This window comes from Embiotoca jacksoni, unplaced genomic scaffold, assembly GCF_022577435.1.
Source record: "Embiotoca jacksoni isolate LCO1_2020_lvr unplaced genomic scaffold, fEmbJac1.0.p SCAF_24, whole genome shotgun sequence".
Classification (NCBI taxonomy): domain Eukaryota; kingdom Metazoa; phylum Chordata; class Actinopteri; family Embiotocidae; genus Embiotoca; species Embiotoca jacksoni.
Genome location: NW_027185375.1, coordinates 5725967 through 5740928, shown reverse-complemented (window position 1 = coordinate 5740928; position 14962 = coordinate 5725967). Strand labels below are relative to the sequence as shown.

General features: G+C 45.6%; 1 protein-coding gene across 1 annotated transcript in view; it reads left to right on the top strand.

The window, feature by feature from the left end:
- The first annotated feature begins 5012 nt into the window (after nt 1-5012).
- The window catches only part of fgf11a (fibroblast growth factor 11a), a 96021-nt gene continuing 86071 nt past the window's right edge, over nt 5013-14962 (top strand). Inside the window, exons 1-2 of the mRNA XM_069159183.1 lie at nt 5013-5100; nt 5519-6564. Coding sequence (XP_069015284.1) covers nt 6372-6564 — 193 coding nt within the window. The 5' untranslated portion in view covers nt 5013-5100; nt 5519-6371. The remainder of the gene's footprint in view (nt 5101-5518; nt 6565-14962) is intronic.

Here is a 14962-nt window from a genome sequence, read left to right as displayed (position 1 = left end):
GCAGGCAGCTTACATAATGCAGGAAATGCAAAACCATATGACAAAGGAAACAGATGAGGATGTTAGTTTAACATCCAACAAAAAAAGAACTTCCGTGGACTCTGTCAATAAATGTCAAACACATCACAACTTTTGAAAATCGGGGCTTATACAGAAAATATTGATTTCCGGGCCATGAATACCACAAGAGTGTGGCGTTCGTATGGACTCTTCTCATCAATACAGCGAACACAACCCGCTTTGAACGCAGCATTGTAATCATTAACTGGTAAAATATGTGTGGAATGATATTAACAACACTCATTTGTTGATGCTGCATGCTTTTTTAATATCCATGCACTGTTAAATCCCTCCTGTACCAAGGAAAGAAGCTTTCGAATTGAACCGAACCCAGAGAAACGCGCAGACAGAACTGGGACAATCTGTCTGGGTGAGGAGTGATGGGTGGAGGGATGGAGAAGAGGAAGTGGTGGGCGGGGTGGAAAACAGTGTTGTGACTGCCCCGTGGCTGGCGAGGACAGATCAGTGTCACCCTCAGAGGCGTTTACCGATGGAAACTGATTCGCTCAGAAAACAGATTGATGTCCAGCCACCCGCGGATGGCATTGGCACAGGCACAAATGTGTGCACGCACACAGAACCGCACACACAAGCTTGCACACACAGATGTTGCACAAACTGAGTCGGGGTATTGCCTTTCTTGCCCTTTCTGTCCCTCTTAGTTTCATTGTCTCTGTGTGTCTCTCTGTCTTGGCCAAGGATTGTGTTTGTCTCCTTGGCGCTTCTGTTCCCGCTCCTGGCACTCTCTGGACCGTGTCTTGGCCCGTCTGTGCCGAATGATGTCTTCATTCCGATCCTCTGGCATCTACATCTCTACACCGCCCTCAACCAAAACTTCCTTCTGTACCAGTTCCTGTCCTCCACTTGCTTGTTGAGACCGTGTCCTTTCAGCTGCCAGGCTTTCCCCACAGTCTAGTGGACCACCTGTCTCAGCGTCGGCCCAATATATGATTTAAACCTCGAGGTTAAGGCTGAAATTTGTGAGTTAACTTCTGAAATGTGTTGTTTTGTTAGGGGTTTTTCTTTTTAGAAGAGAGGGATGCCCTTGGGTGGCAGGGTTGTAAAGACAGTTATGGTGCAGTGAGAGGAGAGCACAGGGGGTAGAGAGAGAGAGAGAGAGAGAGATAATTACATTATTTAACAGCTCTGGAAACTGCAATACGGTGGAGATAGGTGACTGAGTGTGTGTGTGATTGTGTGTGTGTGTGTGTGTGCAAGGGGAAATCCTGCAGGGTTTTCTCTTCTCATTCCCTACTAGGCCAGCAGAAACAGCGGCGGGGAGAGACCAGTGGCAGGTCTGCTTGCAAATCACACAACACAATCCCACTATCATTTTACATTTGCCTTCTCAGGGGAAAGCCGGCTGCTCCGAGGGCCGAGGCACTCTTGCTTTGCTGTCATCACACTTGCTGCAAACCTTGTATTACAAACAGGAGGGCGATTATTTTCCTCTTTTTTTTCAGCCGCTGTGGGCACTTTATCTCAGGAAATCCCCTCCCGTGGTTTGCTAATAAAATTTGGGATTTATTTCTTACCCTAAACTTCCCTTCAGATGTATTGATGCAGCCTGATAATTTGAATGAATTACCATTTTAGTTTTTGCTTCAATATTCATTCTGAAGTTGTTCCCGAGTTTAGAGTGCTATGTTCATATTTGGGTATGATTTATCAGTAGTGATGCATCAGTCGCATTGATGTTAGCTTCTGTAAATACTGAAGCAGTAGCAGTTACTAGGAATAGTTATAGGTGCCTTGTTGAGTTTTTTTTCAATTTATTGCAAAGCAGATTTTCTGACTTGTCGTTTTCCTCTGTTCTCTGTTTCTGTGCAATCGGTTCAATGCAAGTTACTGAACATTAGTTAAAGTAATTGAATTGCTTTGAATTGCAATCACTGCATACAAAAAGTTAATAGTCACTATAGTAGAGTTAGAAGGTAACTTTCCTGTTAAATGTCTGCTGCAATTCTCCTATTACTCTAGCTACATCATTTTAGTGTTCCCCGCTTGCCTGCCCTCCCGTTTTGGATTGCGGAGGGTCTCTCGCCTGGTCCACATTAACTCAGGTCTCAGGAGGGTCTTGGCCCTTTGCCTCCTTCGCTCTCCACATGGCTTCTGTGCAGGTCTCCCAAGATGTCCACTGCCACCTGGACCTCTCATCGCCCCCATCCAAGGCCACAGACCCTTGCTTGGCTGAGGGCTGATGGGCTTGGTGTTGAGTGCACATGAAAGCCAGTGTGGGGCCCCACAATGTGACACTTGGTTCTGGCCGGCCACTCAGAACCTTAACCTCAGTGCCATGGGTTGATGGGCGTAGGTGAGATAATACTTTTGGCCCGATATGATTTAGTGAAGCAATTTCACCACATCACTACAGCTTTGGCCACACAGCGTTGCCATGCTGCCAGCTTATCACCAGTGTTATTCAGCATGGGCATTAAAAAACACGCCCATCTGGACCAGCGTATGAACAGAGTCCAAGGGAGTAGGTATGGGCATGTCAGCTGAAGGCCGAGGCAATACCAGGACTCAGAAGATTAACTCACACCTTGTTTACCCGAACCTCTTACCACTGATACAGTCTCCAGGCATTGACTATTGATTGGTCCTCAACATAATGTAAAATTTCAGGCAATAACTGATTGAATTTAACCAGAACAAAAGTAACAATTTGATCATTAGGTGATGTGTTGAGACTTAGATTACCATGGGAAAAGGAAAGACTTGCACAAAGTAAGCGTGACAGAAATGTTACTCAAGTTCCATCTTACTCAAGGTTCCTTGAATTTTCCAGAGGTTTTACACTCCATCAGCAGATAGAGTTTCATCATTGGCCATCAAGTAGAAACAATTTAAGATCGTGTCAATCACCTTAGCTTGGGCTGTTGTTAATTAGCACTAAACACAAAGTACAGCTGAGCCTGGTGGCAATATCATTTTATTTTGAAAAGCTAAAACATTCAGACTCTTGTGCCAATCAATCAATATGAGATATTTCACTGTGGTACTTTTGACCTGCTTGTAGCGCACTATGGGTATTTAGGGGTGACTTAAGTCAGTTTACACCATAGAAGTCTGAATCAAAATTTCATGGCAACTGCAGTTTAATTTAAAATGAAAAATGTCATGGTAGTGCTAATGAAATAGTAGGATTCATGCTCTGGGGATGATAAATGCATGTACAAAATATCATGGCAATCCATCAAAGAGACCGATATTTCAGTCTGGCCCAAAGGGATGGAGTCAAAGTTCACGTTAACTGCTGACGTTGTTAAACGTGCACAATAAGTTAACGGGAACCGGAAACACAAATATTCGGAGACTTTAAAGTCAAACTGAAATCACAATTAGTCATCACTTTTTGCAGTCAAAAATAACATTTATGTGTTTTTAAAACTATTGTTAATCATTTTGTATTGTTTGGAAGAAAGAATTAAATGTAATAAAAAAAATAAAAAAAAATACCGGAAATGCTTATTTCCGTTTCGGTTTGAGGGGCGTGTCAGTGTTTGATTGACAGCAGCTGGGTGACTGAGCTCCAGCTGGAAGTTACAGGAAAAAGTAAACAAACTGACGGCGTTACCGTCGTTTACGTGAGCAGACAGCGTGTTTTCGTGGTATTGAAGACTGAGGACGCCAGCGGCTCCTAAACGGACCGAAGTGACGTATTAAGGTAAATATACATGTTGTGTCACGTGCTTCACCTGAGCGGCTAATTAGTTCGCTAACGAGCCTGTCAGCGGTACACGTGTGATTTTTCGGATCAAAACGGCCTGATTTTGTAGCAGCAGCTTTTCCCCAAAATTTGCGACGCAGTTTGCAAACTTTTTTTCTGAACTTCTTGTTTGCAGTAAATTTCGGGAAATGGCAAAATTGCAGGTTGAGGAAAAAAAAAAGAAAAAAGTCATACTTGTGTGTAATGTATGATCATATAGAGGCTAATATGTAAACATATTGCACGTCACGGAAATAGCTGCAAATATTTCATTTAATCTTGTTTTCTGAACTTCGTGAGTGGTGATTTAAATGCTTTTTTTTTTTAAATCATGAATTCAACACAGCGTATTTACTACACAGTCCTTTACAACTGTGTATTACAGTTCGACAAAGCTCTTACGTTTGTCAAATGACTGAAGGCTGCAAACACTGTTGTTTACATGTTGTCTAAACCAACTACCTGACTTGACTGTACAGTGTGTGTGTGTGTGTGTGTGTGTGTGTGTGTACGGATGATGTGACGGCAGTGAGGTCCTGACTCACTCACACTGTGTCGCTGCACCTACACGTCCTTGTCACAGCCGAGAACCCAGCAATGACAACCGTCTCTTTAAGCCAACATCACTGCAGACGTGGTGGCGTAGGGGTGGGGGCACCCCCGCGACCCGGCCCAGCTCAGCTCAGCTGGGCCCAGCTAGGGTACGGGAGACGTGATAGGTGGGAGAAGGAGGGGGGAGAGAGGGGAGGAGGGGACTTTAAAAATTCAGACAAGGAAGGAAGGATCTGAGTGACAGAGGGGGAGGAGAACAGGGAGGGAAGAAGAAGAGCAAAGGGGAGGGTTTAGGGAAAGAGTTTCCAAGTGAGGGAGGGAGTGTGTGTGTGTGTGTGTGTGTGTGTGTGTGTGTGTGTGTGTGTGTGTGTGTGTGAGAGAGAGAGAGAGAGAGAGACAGACAGAACGTGCCAGCCAGTGCTCAGTAATGCACTGTGAGCAGGGACAAGTGAGAGAGCAAGTCACACTCACACACACACATACTGCCTCTGTGTTCACACTGTTGCACTCCTTCTCTGCTCACACACACACACACACACACACACACACACACACACACACACACACACACTCAGTGACTGACTCCTGTCCACTGTGGCTTAGAGGTGCCTTGTTCTGGAGACTTTTTGCTGCACGAGCACACACAGACAGACAGACAGACACACACACACGCACACACACACGCACACTCACACTCGTGCTGGACTCTACAGAACCAGACCAGACTATTGTCACCCACCAGGGGAGACTCTCGCATGAGCAACACAGCACCTACGGTAAGGCACAGCTACCTGCCAGCCTCCCCCCCTCACCTCCTCTCCTCTCCTCTCCTCTCCTCTCCTCTCCTCTCCTCTCCTCTCCTCTCCTCTCCTCTCCTCTCCTCTCGTCCCCCGTTCCTCCTACTGCGATGTGGCATGTGTGGCTGAAGGACACAGCGCTGCGCTCTGCTGTGGTGTAGCGCGCTGCTGGGAGAGTTGGAGAGCCCGATCCGATAGAGGGGATAGATAGGACTCACTGCACTCCCTCTACCCTCCCTCCCTCCCTCCCTCTCTCTCTCTCTCTCTCTCTCTCTGTCTCTCTCTGTGTCGCTGTTTGTCTCTCTATCCCCGTGCTTTCTCGTTCATGAATGTCACCTCTATCTCTGGGAAATGCTGGATTTATCAAGCGTCTGTCTTTCCCCTCGTCTTCTCTCAGGGTGCGAGCGGACGCGAGGGTGATGCCAGGAGAGCTTGAAAGACAGCGAGGAAGGAAGCCGCACTCCGTCCAGCAAGCGTCCACATCCCTTCATCAGCTCGCGAAGCTGGTACCTCAGGTCGGACAGTTCCCACTTCTTCTACTTCTCTTGCTCTGACATTATTTTCGGATGGAGCGATTTCACAGGTGAGGGACCGAGAGGGACGGAGCTGCAGCGTGTCCCCAGCACTGTCACTCCTGTTATTTTTAAGGGAGTTGATATTTGGACGTTTCTTCGTCCCACTGAATTGGACCAGGCTTTCTGATCTGCGGGACTGAGCGGGTTGAGGGGACTAAACGTGATTTTTGTTCGGGTCTGGTTTCACAGTCCGACGAACGGGTCAGTTCCCTTTCGGACGGGGTTGAGTCGAACTTCACTGGAGCTTAGGAGTATTCTCGGACGGGGACGGAGGCATCAGGGGGACACTGGCGCCGGATTTTGGGTGTATAACAACATGACTTGTCCCAACAGAGGACGAAGCTTCACCTGAAAACAAAACCCCAGAAGGACATTTGAAGGGAGACGTTCACCAGTCCAAACCCCCGGCGAGCAGCAGTTGTCAAGATTCGGGTGGGCTTTTGAAGGATCCACCCTTCTTTCCTCCGCTCCTCCTCTCCCTCCTTTTTCTGCCCTTCTCCCCGTCGCTTCGGTCCATCCTCAGAAGCCCCCTCCTCCGCTCTGCACCCCTCACTCAGCGGTGCTCCGTCGCCCTGGGTGAGCAGGCAGGGGGGTGGCCCACGGTACCCCCCGACACCTGGGCGCCACCGAGCCGCCAGAGGCTGGTGAGGCGACGGCAGGGTCAACGCTGGGAAGATGGCCGCTCTCGCCAGCTCCCTAATTCGCCAGCGCAGGGAGGTCAAGGACCCCCAGGCGAACCGGCAGATCGCCAGCAAGCGCAAGCCCTGCCCGAAGAGCAACAAGTCGCTCTGCCAGAAGCAAATTCTCATATTAATATCGAAGGTTCGACTATGTGGCAGTCGAGGGAGAAAATTGGAAAAAAGACCAGGTGAGTTTTCAGAGGCCTTCCTTATTCACATCTCCCTTTTTCCAGTTTCTCCCCTCCCCTCCTCTTTACTGTTCATCCTCTCTTCTTCTTTGCTCCATTTTCTGCCTGTACAGGATAACTGGATTTTGATGGTTGACTTGCCAGACTACAGATTAATCCTCAACTGTAAAGCCTCAATAGAGAACATCCGCAGCCTGTAATTTCAGAGTTCAGGACTTAATCTGAATCTGGGAGCGATCCCAGCCCGTCTTCCTGCTAGCTGTACACAACATGCTTTGTATTTACGGTAGCAGGGTTTAAACAGGAAATCAACAAAGTCAATTCCATCTTAATACACCCTGTAACAGTGACCACGGGCGCCACCGAGTCTGTGTTGTGACTGTAGTGAGGACTTTGTTGAGGTGCATGTCGACACATCAACACGCACACACACGCACACACACACACACACGCACGCACACACACACGCACGCACGCACGCACGCTGGTAATCTGCAAGCCCACAGCAAACTGGGCTCATACATACGGTGATTTACTGGGATATAAAAATGCCAAGAGGCGGCTCATTTGTGATTCTGAGGGCCATTACTCTCGCTGTGCTTCCTACAAGGCGAGCGAAACACAGTGTGGCCTAATTTGTCTCGTGTGTTTGCATGTTAAATGCGATTTTAACACTATTCATCGAGGCTAAATGAGACAATGATACTTGATTTGTGTGATGAGGGGGGTCTGTGCTGCATATGGCGATTGTTTCTGACATTAAAAGCTGAGGATAAATTGAATTGTGTCTTGGAAAAATATTGTTCTTCAGAGGTTCTGCGCTCTTAATGAAAACCTTTTGGACCTACTAGGGAATTCTTTTTTTTATTTTTTTTATTTAGATAAGGAGGGGCAGGACTGAGCAGGAAAACCACACATGGAGTGGAGCTGGCCAGTGGGCCACCAACAAAATGTATTTTGGTAGGCCACAGCTCTTTGGTGCCAAGTATACAGTTCAGTTTATGATTAAATTATCTTTCTTCTTCTTTTTTCTGTTGGTAGAGATAATCCCATTCTTTTTTCAGGAGTTATTTTTTTCTTAGAAGAAAAAACTTTTTGGAAAGTTTTTGTCTTTTTATGTTTTTTTTTTGGAAGTCCTGTTTACTTTTTTTCCTATTTTGGAAATTAATTTGGTTGTTTATACTTCTTACTTTGTATTTATTTTTTGCCTTTTTTGAATGCATATATTTTTTTTTACTCATATTTGCTTTTTTGAGTCTTTTTTCCTTTCGCTTATTTGGGAACCAACTGATTGTGAACCACATCAGTACGTTCCTCAGTCTGTTCTATTTGATACATGAGAGGAGTTAATAAATCTTAAGCCTCTCTTTACGGCAGAATGTGTGTGTGTGTGTGTGTGTGTGTGTGTGTGTGTGTGTGTGTGTGTGTGTGTGTGTGTGTGTGTGTGTGTGTGTGTGTCCTCACCTCACCAGCTATACAGTATGTGTGTGTGTGTCCTTTTCCAGCTCGTCCAAGTGCATTTGTGTGTGTGTGTGTGTGTTCCGTGATATTTATTACTTCAGCGTGCCAAGTTCATCATGATAATTACGTGGGGAACCTCTAACGTGGGAAGCAGCAGCTGCCATAGAGGCGGCTGTTCTCTATATTGTAATTACGGTTGTAAAATATGTTGGACATGTCGTGGCAGTGCCAGCTCTTTGGGAAAAGGCCACGTTGTGCGCCATTCCCATTGTTTGAAGCCATTTTCGTCCTAATGGCTTTGCTGCTTCTCACCCTCTTATGGATTTATTATGGTAATCGTGGGGACGAGGTATGGAGGCGGTGGCTAGAGACGCATTACCGGCTCGCCATTTCAGCTCGTGATTTACAGAGCTCTGTGTTAAGTACCGTGCGTGGCTGCGTGCGTCTTCGGCATTCCCGTAAGGAGTCTCTTGCCTGTGTGCGCTCAGCGTATGGAGGACACTTGCTGACCCCTGGCCATGAGCGTGTGAGATAGCCGCTGTGTGAATCCTCATCATGTGTGAGTTTCTCGCTGCCTCTCGGAGCCCGGGGCCACAGTTGACTCCTGGCCAGGAATAAACGACTGGAATATTCTCGAGCTGTGGCCCTCCACGTCCTCCTCCTCCTCCTCTTCGTCTTCGTCCTGGCAGGACTTCAGAGCGGCCTGCTTACAGCTTGCCTTCCAACTTCCTTCCATTGTTTCTACCGAGTTCATTTGCCTTTTATTGGCTTTTTTTTGCATCCTGATAGTCTGTTGGATTGTCATGAGTTATGGTTGGTTCCCACTGTTTTCTCATGGCTACCATTGTCGTACATTGTCTTTTTTATGTGCACATTTTGCATAAAAAACACATTCTCACATTTTCTGCTGAAAATAAATGTCGGAGTCCAAGATCCACTTTCAGCTGTTGAATTTACAATTCCACAGAGTTTCCGTTGCAGACAACTGACCACATAATGCAACATCAGCACTTTTACAGGCTTATACTTCATAATACAAGATAAACACATGATACTTCATAGAGTTTCATGCCATCTTCCAAATGACATGCTTCCTTTAGTACACTAACAAATAGCGCTCTTCCATGTTCGGACTCTTACTTGTGTAGCGCAGGAATTTTGATAGGGTAGTGCTGTTTCAAATCACACACTATAGTTCTACACTGACCAGAAATAATCTCAGCATGTGGATACATATCCGCCAAAATATCTGCAGCTTTAATTATTTAACCCAGAAATTGATGTGTTTACACACTGTTGGCCTCTGTCCAGCAGTCGGAGTGAAAAAGAAACTGCAGCAGCTTCCTCAGATGCCTTCATTTGAAGATTCTTTACCTGTGTGTGGCCCCGCCCCTTTCACTATGTAGCCAAGATGGTGACCATTTAGGGTTGAAAAGTGTCATGTGTTTCAAACTTCTTTTTTGCACCATTTTGAGTGCATCATCCGGGTACTTGTAGTGCACTGCATGTTTTATGTATTTGACTGTGTGAGCAAATGCACTGACTGTGAGCATTGGTACATAAATACGCCTTTTGGAACACGGCAGCAGTTTCATGGATGCAGCCATAAATGATCTCTTTTACTTTTGCATTCCACTTAAATATCAATGACGTGTTAGACAACTTTACCAGGTACGACCAAGTCAGTCATTTTTTGCTGTAGTTCCCAGGCCGCCGGAGAAACACTCAGTAGCACCGAAGCAACACGATCACGCTCAGGTTACAGGTTACACCAATAAACACCAGAAAGAAGTGGTGGATGGGCAACTTTCTGGGTCACTGGTGTAACGTCACACCAGTTGTAATGTGATATGTCTGTTTTTTTGATCTTCTATTGTTTTTAGCTCATTAGAAATATCTACCATGGATCAGGCTCCAGCTGTGCCAGCTGTTAACTCAGCTACTTGTCTGCATCTTGTGGGCTTTGAAAAACCTGGTTGGAAATAACTTTTTAGTTTTGATGAAAAGTTGCCACAAAAAAAAGAGAAGATGCTTTTTCCTCTTTGGGTGAGGGAAGTGTACTCATGACATACTGCAGCTCAATTCCAGAAGTCCCAAAGAGGAAATAACACCAGTGAGAGGGTCAGGTGTGGACATGACTTGGTTCAAATGCAGTTGGGGATCCTTCAAAAATGTCAACCCGCGACTAAAGAGACAAAAATGTTGGAAAGCCACAATGAAATCTCCTGATTCATCACCGTTACTGACGCTCACATTCACACTCAGTTCAATACAACTCACGAGTAAGAATCAAATCCTTGAGAGTAAACATGTGTCAGCACTCATGAGGTCCCGTGTCCCAGTTTAAAAATCTGGTCACTCTATTTACGGTCCAGTATGTTTGGACCCTTTCCACAGAAAAACTTGCAACACCTCATAAACACTGTGTGTGTGTGTGTGTGTGTGTGTGTGAGTGTGAGTGTGTGTGCAGATGTTATCATGTGTCGATCACTGTCTGCTCGTCCAGCACTACATTGCGGCCGGATAGTTCAAGTTCTCTTTGTACCGTTGAAGGCCATTTGAAGCTGTTGTAGGAGAGGAGGTGTACTTAAAAACAAATGTGTGTGTGTCATCAAACATTCACCCCGTACCTGCTTGTGATGGGAGTGACTTGTTTCTGTGTGTCCCGGCCTGACCCACATACCCTCGAACCCCCCCATCCTCTTACCTTCTCTTTTATACTTTCATCCCCCATCCCCCTCCACGGTGTCGCCCCCTCACCTACACACACACACACACACACACACACACACACACACACACACACACACACACACACACACACACACACACACCCTCACCTAACCCATACTAATGATGCCCCAGCACTACAGCCCACTCAGCTCTTATAACAAGGTCATCTTGCCCCGCATAAACACACATAAACCAGCCGGAGCAGGCACACATACACAAGTACATATATCGAGAATACAACACGCACACACTTGCATAAATACAAACAGAAAAACACCCCCACGCACACAGACTAATAAATCAGCACACACACAGTGACAAACACAAACAAATGATGAGATGTGATGATAATTTAGGTAGAGTGTGTAGGAGAGAGATAATTTCACCCCGGCTTTGTGTGTGTGTGTGTGTGTGTGTGTGTGTGTGTGTGTGTGTATATATATATGTGTGCTTGGCTGATATGATCTAATGAGGATGTTAAGCCGCCTATTGGATATCAAAGCGAAACCAAAATAGCTTGTGTTGTCCTCTGACTGCCTGCTGGAGCTGCTGTGGAAGCCCTCCTCTCTTCTGTTAACAGGGTAGAACAACACGAAGTTGTTACTGCAGCACAGGGGCCAAGTGTTCATCCAGCTACCGCAAATTGGTTTGTGTGTGTGTGCGTGAGGGGCAAAAAATATGTGTGCGTTTGTATTGGAGATCAACGACAAATGACAGTAGTCACAGTTCGGCCAAACTCTGAGACTGTGTGTGTGTGTGTGTGTGTGTGTGTGTGTGTGTGTGTGTGTGTGTGTGTGTGTGTGTGTGTGTGCGCGCGGCTCATTGTTGTGTCGTAATTCATCAGCCCACATCAGCTCCTCTCATTAACACACACTGATTTATCAATAATGTGCAGCAGCGTTTGGAGAGCACACATTGAACTGGGGCGATTTACTGCCTCATAGACCGGACACTGTGCTCAGGCCACACCAGGGAGGACTATATTTCTCCCCCCTCCCTTCCCCCCCCCCCCCCCCTCTCTGTCTCTGTCTCTGTTTGTCTCTCTCTTTATCAGCTTTCTCCCTCTCTCCTCCTTCCCCTCAATCCATCAGCTTTCTACCCCCTTTCTCCTCTCCTTCTCTCCCATAGCCTTGACCCCCACACACACACACACACACACACACACACACACACACACACACACACACACACACACACACACACTTCTCAAGGACATCTGGCTTTCTTAACTGTCTCTCCCTCTCAGTGTCTCCCTGTCCCTCTTCACTCGCTGTATTTTCCCACTGTGTCTAATCATCTTGTCTTTGAGCCAGCCAGTTCGTCACTGGATGCTACAATGGCCAAGATACTGTAGGTATTGTGCTGCCATGTTACGTAACCCCAGTTCTATTGTTAATGGATCGGCAGCGAGGATGATGCACATCTAATGTCATCCCGGTCTGCTAGAAATGATGTCTATATGCGACTAATTTGCAGCAGCAGATGAGTTTTGAAGGAAATGTAATTGTGACCAGATTGTGTCTTCTATTAACATAATGAGGAAATGTTAAGATACGTCGGCTTTTTGGCAACTCGTAAATACTTTATGTTGATTATGAACACGACAGTAAAATGTTCACTGAGTTTTTTGTTTTGTCAGAATATGCATTATTGCAGTGCAATATCTACTTGTAGTGACATCAGCCCAATTTGTGTTTTGAAGTTTAGGCACACACAGGTTCAGAAAAAGATGGTGTCCGCTTTAATGTAGAAAAAAAATCTTCAGTCACTTGAGACACAACTTATTTATTTGCATTCAACAATCTTTCCACAACCTCAATCAAATTACTATTGTTGCCTAAACCCACCTACGGACGAGAGTCTGGATTTGAACCTGGGCTCTGTTGTGAGAGTTAGGCTCCACCATCCAACCCATCCTCCTCCATGGAGACACCAGTGCAGGTCATAAACAGACCACTTCACTCATGAGAAAAAACATTGCCTTTATGAACCATAGACTATATAAAAGTGGACGTAGTCTGAAAAATGATGCTGATGTGGAAATGCCTTCAGCTGCAATACCACCGCGGGCCGCTAGAGGTTGCCTCCAAAAAGCCTTTGGCTCCATAGACTCCCATTCAACCCGTCTCATGAAATTCAAGGTCAATAACTTTTTTCCACTAGTCATTTTGGTGTTGTTAGCTAAAGTCCCTCACTCTTATTATTTTTCTGGCGGTCAATTTCATAGATATTTTCGTTACTTCAAAAATAAGCCTCAAAAGCCGTGTTCATGGGGGCGTGTCTGTTTGATTGACAGGTTGTCAGCTTTACACTATCTGTGGGTGGGACATAATATTGTCAGGTTTCCAATCAAATTGATTCCGATCCACCGCTCGCTCCCCCATCACCCAAATATGGTCACTTCTCGCTCCAAAATGCTCCGAACTAGCAAAATGGGCATGAACATAATCTGCGCAGTGAAGCTAATCCATAAATATGTCGTATGCATAGCTGAAGATTACTTTGATTATTGTGCTGTAGGCCAGTATTGCCCTACAACGGCAGTACTCACACAGTACTGACATATTTGGCAATATTTATTTCCTGTTTTACTATCTAAAAATGTGCCATAAAAATGAGTTATTTCCATCATAAAGCCAAAGCCAGCGGAGATAGCTGCAGCTGTTTGACGCTGCAAACACTTTGTGTTTGAGTTTAAATCAATGTAATACATTAGTTTCGTGATTCAACTGAACAAATAGTAATTCAACTAAAGTATATAATTTTAAACAAAATAGTTGAAATGAATAAGAAGGCTGACAGAATTAGATAGTTTCTCTGAGCAGCACTTGAAGATTACTCAGACAGTGAGCAGTTTCTCCACGTTGTGGATATTTTGTGGGTTTTATGATCAAATAATCAGAATATTTCATCGATTGCTCTGCTCGAAACTTTTAAACCCTTATTTTGAATCAGTTTTGCTTCTGCAGTTCCTGCTCTATGCCTCTGCAGGGCAGTGTCGATAAAAGCAAACTGAGTAGAAACTGGGAAGAGTTAAAAAGAAGCTCCTTTGAAACAGTGCAGAGAAGATGCAGAAATTAACAGCTGTTCTGGAAAACACAATAAATTAACGTGCTACAAGACAGCGAGTGTTTAAAACTGCTACATTTAATCAGTGTTTCTGAATGGCTGCTCATGAAAGCATTTCTGCAATACTCTCACTGCCGAGGTCCAGCAGGCTTCATCGTTCCTCCGCACTGAGTCTTCTGTTTTAAGGCAAGTTTTGACGTCACTCCTCTGAGAAGGTTTTTCCTCACTGTGACGGACTCTTTTGTGACAGACTCAGTTAGTTACAGATAACCGACCGTCAGCCATCCATCACCAAAAAGAAACATTTCCACGTGTTTTATTACCAGCAGTCGGCGGCGACCTTTGGTTTGTAACGGGTTCCGCCCTCAGTTTGTGCCAGTGCGGCAGATGTTGTGTATGAAATGGTGCCCAGAATAAATGATTTGGAGATACTAACATTTGGCCTGTGTGATGATCAATGTGGGCTTTCAGTGCCGCCCCTCCCAAACAATTGATTTATGGAGTCAACCACCATTCATTTTGCCGCCGCGCGTTTTTGGATCGGCATCAATCATCATTATCAGACAAAATAGAATATTTCTGGTGGATGTGCCCCTTGTCTGTGAGTGTGTGTGCGTTTCCTGTTGTATTCTAGTCAGCTTCGGTCTTGTGTGTGTGTGTGTGTGTGTGTGTGTGTGTGTGTGTGTGTGTGTGTGTGTGTGTGTGTGTTGATGTTGTTGGGGATGTGTTTGGTTCATGAAGGCTGCAGTGCCCTGGTCGGAATGAGGTGAGCTGATTTGGACTCGGTACGGCACATTCCTGGCACGGCATGGGACTGAGAACACCAAAGTGTATTTAGAGCAGGGCAATGAGGCCGAGGAGTTTCAGATCTGGAAACTTTGCTCTCCAAATGACCTCCAGCAGAGATTGCACCACACACACACACACACACACACACACACACACACACACACACACACACACACACCTAGAGTGAAACATGTCTGCATGCATGCAAATATGTTCACATTTATCTACCCCGGCACTCAATATCCCATTTTGTGTCAGACAATTTCCACACCGCTGGGGTTCACCATCTTCACGCTCATCACGCCCAAGTTACAAATGACCAGCGAGTGTCGAGTCAGCATCTTGC